Below are 8,898 nucleotides of genomic sequence, written 5' to 3'. Positions count from 1 at the left end.
TTAGTCACGAGCCGCGAGTTGCGAGTCTTCATTCTCATCCCATCCCATGCGTGCTCGCTTCCGTGGTCCGCTGCCATCTTGATTCGGATTCTCTCCGTCATGGTTGATGCGCACACGCTTCCGTGCAGTATAGCCATCTCTTTCCTTATCTGCCTCCTCGCCGTCGGTCTCTTGGTGTTCGCGCCCGGTTGCACGAGAAGTGAGCAGAGCTTGGTGGAAGCGCTGTTGGAAGGATGCAAAGGGTTGGTAGGGGATCGCGCTGGTGTGAATTCGAAACGCCGCGGACGGCAAGGGACGACGCCGAGTGTGCGCGAGCTTATCGAGGAACGATCGAGAGACGCTTGCCGTATAAACGAGCAGCTGCGACGTGTCGTCGGCATCGCTGAAGACGACATGAACCTGGGATGTTTATAAGCATGGGAAAGGGTAGACCAAGAGCGACACTAGGCGACGGGGGGTGCTCACCTGTATGCTTGCCATGCCCTCGTAAGGTCCCGAGCGCTGCTGGTGCTGAGCCGCGGCAACGACGATGGCCGCAATGTATGGATCGTGGGTCCCTTGGGCAGGCGTCAAGGCGGCAAGGCGAGTCGCATGGAGGGATCGGGTGATGCGATTCCAGTGTCCGCATGATTGCTTAACGAAGCGCTTGCGAGCGGCACGTAGTTCCGAAGAGTCCAAGTATGCCATGCAATCTCGAATGGCTGAGGCGTTCGCGGCCAGCATCAAACACGGTATTCGACTTCGTTCGGACTCGAAGCGGAGGGTGGTATGGTCGCTGGTCGGCCTGGCATGGAAGTGTGTGGTTGACAGTAGCTTGGTGAGAGCAGTCTCTTTCATGCCAAGTAGGTGGCTTTTGGCAAGAGTCCTTGCCCATTGCTCATACTGAGAAGGTGGCGGTAGTGGTTGATGTGGTGGCTCGGAGAGAGGACGATGCTGACTTGGAGGGAGAGTGTTGCCGGATTGCGCTGGCACATTAATGTGTGAGTGCGTCTGATGGCCCTGCGGACTATGACTGCGGCTGTGGCTATGTATTGAGGTAGAAGTAGGGGGCTCACTGCTAGACCCTGAATCTTGGTGTGTTGGTGATGGTGATGGAGATGGAGGAGGAGACAGGGGTAGCGGGCGTGCCTCAACAAAGTCGCAGCGCAGGAGGCGTAGATGTCGCATGGTCCATAGCAACGGGTGCACCTGGAGCCGTTCGCGAGGATGGCGGTGGAGGATGCGCCGTATTGAAAGGCTCGGCAGGTCAGGAGGTAGTTTTGGTTCTGCCATGTTCGAAATAACCCAAGTGCGTGTAAGCGGGCGTGATTGATGGTGATTGATTGATGGTGATGCGCAGGGATGGGGTTTGACGCCGAAGTACCTGGGGTAGGTGGGTCCACGTGTGCCCTGTACCTGCATAGGTACAGAGTACGTAGATACCTCACCTTCCTACACTACCTTAGGTACCGTAGGTAGTTTCAATGCCTGCCGTCGCTTATCTCATCAGCGCTTCGGGCCATCCACCCCACCCCCCCACCTTGATTTCTCCAACGAGGTTCCATGTCTCTTAGCCCCTCCACATTGACATCGGCGTCATACTTATTTACTTTACCTCTTGCGCCGTCGTCTAGCCAACGACGATGGCGCATCGCCCGTACTTCCACGCCGTGACAACACGCTCACACTATTCCAGGTGTAAACCCAAACCAGACGAGGAACAGCGCGAGTCCCAAGAAGGCAGAGCCAGGCGTCTCCCTTGATGTGCCCGACAAGGACCGCGCCGAAAATGCACTCCACCCCAGCAACGGCTTAGATGATGACGATGATGAAAACAAGAGCAACATTGCCAACCACAATCTCCCGTACGAAGAAGACGGGCTTCACTTTAGTCACGGTGCCGATGAAGGCGATTCGGCATGCGACGACCTCGAACCAGCTGACATCAATTCGGAATTTGAGGTGTAACCGTCACCAGCACTCGACAAGACGAAGCCAAGCATCTCGCGAGAGGTCTCTCCAGATTATGGACTTAGAAGCGATCCGTCCCTATTAGAAGCAGCGCGAGGTTATAGGCTCGCCAGGCCATTCACGCCACCAGCATTATCAAGACGACCAACGCGCCATACAGAAAATTAAGAGTCGCCCACAACGCATCGGCGACAACCATGCCGCCGAGAACGGCATCATAGAGAGTGTCGAGTGCATCAAATTTATGGGCCACGAGCGACGTTATGTTGAGCTGTGTCCCTTGATCAACTTCATCGTCGGCAAGAACGGAAGCGGCAAGAGTGCTGTGCTGGCTGCCCTTACTCTGTGTCTTGGTGGTAAGGCCAGCCTCACGCCGCGTCGCGACAAGTTTCATCAAGGAAGGTAGAGACAACTCAGTCATCATTATGAGAATCAAGAATCAAGGCATTGATGCCCATCGACCTGCTATTTACGGCGAAACCATTAGAGTCGAGCGTCAATTCTCCAGGGATCCTTTCCCCGAGACCATCTGCTGTCGAGTGCCAGTTTCCATGGACCTTCACCTTCCGTCTCACCGCTGTTTCCGTCTCCGACTTTGGTACCTTCACTCAAACGGACATTCGAAGACAGCCTGCTCATGGCCCCGAAGCAGCGACGAATGGGTCTACAAGCAGCCGCCATATGTGGTGTCACATCCCGCAGGAGCTTCTCCACTAATTCGAAGCCGCCGGGCCAGAGCGCCCAAGTCAATCGCCATACTCATCTTTCGCCTACTCCATAAACCTCCGCGCATCCAGAGCTGTTGAGACAGAGCGTCCAAGCTAACCGCCATCCCAACCTTTGCCATGCATCCCAAATCTCCACGCGATCTGCGCCGCCGTCACCACCCAACATTGCCGCGCATCAGCCGGATCATCAGCTTACAGAACTCGCTGATAGTCTGCCAAGGCTCGAGCCTGGTCGATTTCTTAATGACTCCATCATTAACACCCTCTGCGCACGCACAAGAAGCGACAGGCTGGGCGTCATTAAGAGTCTCGTGGTGGCAAGCAAGTGGGCAAGCTAGAAGCAGATCCCCAGATGGCTTGTTCGGGAAGCTGAGCGTGAGTAAACTCTTCTTCTTCCAGTTCACGATGGGGACCGACATTGGGTGTTGTACTGTTCCTTGAGTCGCGGTTGGCTACAAATCATGAAGAAACCGAGTACACATAGGACCCATAATGACAGGGGCCATGATTGGCTGGAGGTTGTTCCGACCTATTTTCTTGGTGGGGAAAACTGGGCGGAACGGATTAATTGACCCACCCAAAGTACCTCGTTCTTCATGCTCACTCGCCTACTCTTAGATTCCTAGTCTGCATTATACAGTTTGGCTTTCTAATTGCTGCAATTGATTTCCCTTAGGAATCAACGCCCCCCCCCACCCCCCCACCTGGTAGCCTGACGGACAGCATGTCAACGTCGGACGGGAACGTGAATAGAACGTCTAATGTGCTTCAGCCTGCCACCACCTCCAATATAGACTTTACAAACCAGTCCCGGAATGTCGTTTCGCTCTATGTCCCGAGCGTGTAGAGGAATCACGTAGAGACCTAGACGGAAAGTTGTACTCTAGCTAGATTCTTACTACCACTAGCCTTCTAGAGATAGACTTAATATAGTTTCAATACTTTAATTTGAAGCTTGAATCTCGTGCAGCGCAATCAGTCACACGGGCGAGTCGTGGGCTGAGTACGCGTGGGTCTTGAAGCCCTGCTCCACGGGCGGCTCGGTGATGTCCAGCTTGCGGAAGTCCATGCACTTGAGGAAGGGGGAGAATTTCTCCTTTGATTTTTCGAAGAACGCGGCGGAGATGTCCGTGAAAAAGTAGCTACTGAGGCCGAGCTCCGGGATCGCGAGGATGGAGGCCGCTGCGGAGCCGGTACCGCCGCCTTGGTGGTGTTAGTTTCGTGCAAGCCAGAAACAAGAGTGAACAAAACACACCGATTTCTCGGATGTCTATGTTCTGGAACCGGTGCGCAATCTGGCCAACCAGGTGCTGCCCGTGCTCGCTGCCTGTACTCCCACGTCGGGTCACTGGTCAGATAGCTCGTTTAGAACTCTGTCAAAAAGCCCTTTCTCGTTCATCCAGATGAACGGGCTCTTGTTCTCTCGGATCGTTGACAGGCTGTTGTCGCTGACTAATTTGGCCAGCCGCAAGTGAGGGTGGTACCAGTGCCTGTGATCCGTATGCTAGTAAGTCATATGGTTGTGTGTTGGTGGTGGTGTAGGTGACCTACTCCTGTAGCAGCTTGTCGATGCTTTGCTCCGTATCCTCCCCCTACTCATGGTTGTAAAACAAATGTTTCCCTTCCCTGGCAAGCTTGAGAACATGTTCATGCCAGTATATGTACCGCTGGTTGCCCACACTCGCGTTCTTCCCATCTTCCTCGGCCAGTTCCGCTAAAAACTTGCGGATAAAGTAGTACACTGCCCGCTCGACAATGGGAATAACCTCCTTATCCTGCTCTGTGGCCTACAACCTTTCAATATCAAGAATCTTGTCAGGGTTCAGCGGGCCCCACACAGTCTTGGTAAACGGCCTATGGTCTTCGGGTGCAGAAGGCGGGGGTCAGCGGCTTGAGGTGCATGTCTTTAACGCTGTACAGCACCGCATTGGTCTCCTTGTCGAACACCTCGATGTCACCGGAGAGGTAGTCACCACCATCGTAGTTGTTGTCAGCGTTGTACTGCACTCCTTCAAGCGTGCTCGCGCACACATCTGTCACTAGCACGATCCGCCCAACCCGCGTCGGGACGTACAGCGACCGCAGCCGCTTATCGCCAGGGGAGGAGTACGCGCCCATGACGGTCTGGAAGGCCAGGCCGAGAGTTGCGGGGTGCAGAACAATGGGGTTGGAACCATCGACCAGCCGCGGATGTGCCATGTAGCCAGGGGCCCGTGATGTGGTCCGCGACGTACTGTACACGCAGCAGTAGTTGTTGCTGTAGTTATATCCAATGCTGTCGAGTTCCTTTTAGAACAGCTTGGTGTCGACCGGGTTGGATTAGGGTGGTGCCGGGCTAGGGAGCGACACCGGCTACCTGAGGGTGACGATGATCCGGCCGTGCGCGGACAGAGACAGTGTCGACTCGCGGGACAGGCGAGAGGCAATCCCGAACTTCAGCTCGATTTGCTCATCATCCGAATACATAACGCTCGCAGAAGCGTCAGTTCCGCTTACACCCGTCCACCCATCATGAACTAACAAAAAATTTTTTTTACTCAACCAAGTACGCCTTCTACGACCTCTAATACAACCGCACCGGCGACAAGACAAAGCCTCTCTTCAGCGTTGGCTGGCAGCTCAAGCACCTCAACCACTGCTGGGACTATATGCGGGAGACCATCATGTGTAACCCTGATTTTACAGTCGAGTGGCGGGCTGAACACGAGGGGGCGGGTTGGAGGTATCAGCGGCAGTATAAAGATTAGGGCCTGATTTACAGCTGGCTCGAGACGCACCGGATTACAAATGAATGGGGAATTTTAGCGCTTAGATATAAAAAAAGGGTTAGGGTTAGGGTCAATCTAACGAAGCAGCGGGGGATGTGGGCATGTGGAGTGTTGAAGCGATGGTGTTAGAGGACAAGCACGGCGACAAAGGCTTGCTAGGTTCCTTTTTTGAAAGCTTATAAACAACACGCACGCGGTAGGGATTGTAGATGAAGTGTTTGTATACAAGCTCGCGATGGTCGTCGGCGTCATGCTGTTGTACTTCATGCGCATTGCGCCGCGGTTCTGGGGGAGTACAGGAGGAGGAGGTGGGCAGGTGGAGTGGGCCGCAGTGGAGTTTCTGAGGGCTGCAAGGTTAGAAAGATATGGTTGTGTGATGATATAGAGGAGAATGATATGTACTAGAAACTAACGGCATAGTCTCAGAGTGCGTCGTTAAGTGCTCATCCCCCAGCTCATTAAGCTCTCCCATTCCACGCAGGATCGCTGCACGCCGTCTCATTTCAGGACCGGAACGTGGTTGTCCATCGTCCAGTGCAGCAGCACCGCGTCATGTCGGCCTCGCACTTGGCCGAGGACATGAGATGGTGGGGGCAGTGTGCTGTGGCAACGGTTAGCATCATCAACGATTACTCCACAAAATACACACCAAGGTGGCTATTTTTTCCTCTTCTGCTGCTTCTCGGTGATGTTGGGGAAGTAATAGTCCCCGTGCATAATCTGGTAGATGTAGTTCTGGCAAGAGGGGTGTTGGTACGGGGTTGGATTGGCTTGGGGTTGGACGGGATGTGGTGCGGTTGCTAAGGCTGGCGGCAGTGCCCCGTTGCGCGGTCGGCGTGGTTGATTTAGCGGCTGGATGGGGCTGTGGCGTGAGGGTTTGTTAGGGTTGTGAATTTGATTTATTTTATATTTGGTAAGTCGTTCGTTTTCTAGCGTGTTTGCAACTCATGCATATCTCTCTGAAAAGTCACGTCATTTGAAAACCTCATCCTTCAGTAAAACAGCATCCAACAGCTACCCCATATGCGTCCTGAATATCTTTCTAGTCCCGACGCACTTCGCTCAAGAAAACCTTTAAAACCCCAACCGGACTCTTGAAGCCCTCGACGCGCGCTCGCCACCGCCGCCACGTAGCTGACCGAGTTGACGGCGCTCAGGGTCTATTCTAACCGCGGCCTAGCCCCACTCGGCGCGGTGGCGGGCGAGTGCGTTCTGGAGGGTGTTGCTGACCGCGTAGTTGGCCTGGGAGACTTTGTCCGCCATGCCCGTTAGGGACGACAACATGACAAAGAAGGAGAGGTCTGGCAGGTACTTGTGGACGTTCACACTGCTGGTTAACCTTGGGCCGCACTGCCAGCTGTTACTGGTTACATGTCATGCGTTCTAGAATCTTATCCTGAGAACCGAAATCAAAGCGTGTTGACTAGTTGAAAGATTCGGATAGAATGGAAGGAGGGCAGGGGGAGAGGTGAGGGAGTCAATGTACATCCAGCACCATGGCGCTGTTGATGACTCCCTGGGTAGGGGGCATCGGAGCCAGCGAGTCGTTGGTCGTGGTACGAACGAGGTCAAGGAAGCAGTTCTCATACTAAACATTGCAGTTTTAGATCCAGAGGTGACAGCCTTTGGAACCGGCCTTGCTTGCGAGTTTCTGCGCCTCCGTGTCTAATATACTACTCTAGCACTCATCGTGATGATGTATTCCTAAGGGACTTTGCACTCAGCACTTTTCCGACCATAATGGAGTCTTGGCATTCCTTTATAAACCATCAACAACTAACGTTCCCCCTAAAAAAGCACAGCACTTATAGTGCCGATTAGATAAGGAACTTTAATAGAAGGGCTTCATCTTCAGTTGCAAAAGTGGAAACAACAGGTTGAAAGTCCATAGTAAATTTTCTCTCTGCTACAATGGTCTTGCTCCTCTCGCACGCCCACGATAAATAACCCGGCCCGGTGATTGTAGTCGCAATTTAAGTGAATTACCTCAATACACAGAACTAAAAACAAAAAGAAAGTGTACAACATACAACACCAGGTATTCGCTGGTCGTCACCGACCCAACTACTAATCCGGCCCTCATTGGCTTATCTATGGGAGAGCGGACGGGATCCCGAGTTCTCCAATGGGTATGGTCGTATGTGGTAGTCACAGAAACAAACCTGCTAGATCAAGGAAACTTGGCAGTATCCGCGCCTTCATGTACAATATCTTCATCTTCATTCTCCGCATCCACAGCTGGATGAGATGCAAAACGCTCTACATCGTAAGAATCCCTGTTGTACCTATGGTCGCCAAGGAAGTCTCATTCAAGCAGACTCCAGAGAGCGCCTGGCAGTGAAAGCGCCTTGATCGTAATGAATCGCAGCAGCGCCTCCTTCAACGGCGCGTCGGACTGCATACAGACTTTTCTTCCACATCAACAAGCAACCATGAATCAGCTCTGTGTCCTCGCCCATACACCGGCATGGGGGAGAGACTGTAGCACCACTGCTGCTGCTGCCAACCTACCAACTTTTCTCTTATACACACACACATACAGAATACAGTGCCTCATTGCTTTGTTTACGTTGATTTTACCTCCCGTACGGGTATCCTGTGATTCCAACAGGATACCTACAGGACTGTTTTCACATCCGCAAAGTGCAACTCCAACAGCTGCTTTGTTATTGCGACAAACACCAACGATATCGACATGCAATAAGTAGACATCATGTAGGCAAGCAGACAAACAGACTTGATTTCCGACCCGTCGTCAATGTCGAACGAGAAACCGGCCATCGCCTTGCTCACGGCTATACAGCACGCAATTGACGAAAGTCGGCCAATGGGGAGAGAAAACGACGGCTGACACGGAAAAACAACAAAAAAGGCAGAGTATTCGATCAGCGAGCGCACCGCTTCGTGCATAAGAAGCCCGAGGTCAAGTCGACGCCAGTGTCACGAGTGTCACAAGCTGAGGTACGCCGGGTTTGTTTCAAGTATTATGCATGGTATGTAGTATTTGTCTATCTGTACACATGTCATATCCCGCATCTGCATCGCGCATCCCTTCCAACGCGCGGCATGTATGGAACTGAACGCATAGTCATTCATGCCGGCAACAGCGATGGAAGGTTAGCCACGGCGACTTGACTTGACGGCTAGGCTAAGGTCTTCGCTACTGAAATGAGAAACATCAGGCTGCTCGGGCCCGGGGTAAGACTCAAGACTCTGGGTGCAAACATCATCTACCCATATCGGCATGTCATGGTTGCTGTTCATGTTTGCTGAACTGCGACTTCATTGCAGTTTTCCAATGAGAGAACTGGAGCAGTGTTGAAGGAGTGTGATGGGTGTAGCTGAGTAATGGCCAACTAGAGCTTGGGGAAGCGGGTGTGGTATAGATGGCAATGAAGCCGGCCACAGCCACAACCACCGGGGTAGTGTCATCTCTGTGGATGGGTACCATT

At 53.0% G+C, this 8,898-nt stretch overlaps 3 protein-coding genes across 3 annotated transcripts, besides 2 other annotated features; 1 reads left to right on the top strand and 2 right to left on the bottom strand.

The window, feature by feature from the left end:
- EsH8_XIII_000026 (uncharacterized protein) lies at positions 1 to 687 on the bottom strand (the record flags this gene model as incomplete). The annotated part of the gene is made up of 2 exons (XM_083273737.1): positions 1 to 399; positions 466 to 687. 2 exons carry the CDS (start codon positions 685 to 687, stop codon positions 1 to 3), a joined length of 621 nt encoding a protein of 206 aa, XP_083120500.1.
- A 289-nt stretch (positions 688 to 976) lies between these two features.
- EsH8_XIII_000025 (uncharacterized protein) lies at positions 977 to 2,356 on the top strand (the record flags this gene model as incomplete). The annotated part of the gene is made up of 3 exons (XM_083273736.1): positions 977 to 980; positions 1,676 to 1,941; positions 2,036 to 2,356. 3 exons carry the CDS (start codon positions 977 to 979, stop codon positions 2,354 to 2,356), a joined length of 591 nt encoding a protein of 196 aa, XP_083120499.1.
- Positions 2,357 to 3,657: 1,301 nt separating this feature from the next.
- EsH8_XIII_000024 (class I SAM-dependent methyltransferase) lies at positions 3,658 to 5,719 on the bottom strand (the record flags this gene model as incomplete). Its single annotated transcript, XM_083273735.1, has 5 exons — positions 3,658 to 3,881; positions 3,934 to 4,001; positions 4,275 to 4,465; positions 4,602 to 4,953; positions 5,640 to 5,719. 5 exons carry the CDS (start codon positions 5,717 to 5,719, stop codon positions 3,658 to 3,660), a joined length of 915 nt encoding a protein of 304 aa, XP_083120498.1.
- Positions 5,720 to 6,622: 903 nt separating this feature from the next.
- Positions 6,623 to 6,803: a sequence feature (Protein overlapping with rRNA (EsH8_XIII_000023, WYZ36371.1) was converted to a misc_feature.).
- Positions 6,804 to 7,476: 673 nt separating this feature from the next.
- Positions 7,477 to 7,529: a sequence feature (Protein overlapping with rRNA (EsH8_XIII_000023, WYZ36371.1) was converted to a misc_feature.).
- Between the last annotated feature and the right edge of the window lie 1,369 nt (positions 7,530 to 8,898).

Source organism: Colletotrichum jinshuiense, chromosome 13 (genome assembly GCF_051148585.1).
Source record: "Colletotrichum jinshuiense chromosome 13, complete sequence".
NCBI lineage: Eukaryota > Fungi > Ascomycota > Sordariomycetes > Glomerellales > Glomerellaceae > Colletotrichum > Colletotrichum jinshuiense.
Note: the sequence above shows the minus strand (reverse complement) of the source record. Positions and strands in the feature narration are given on the sequence as shown.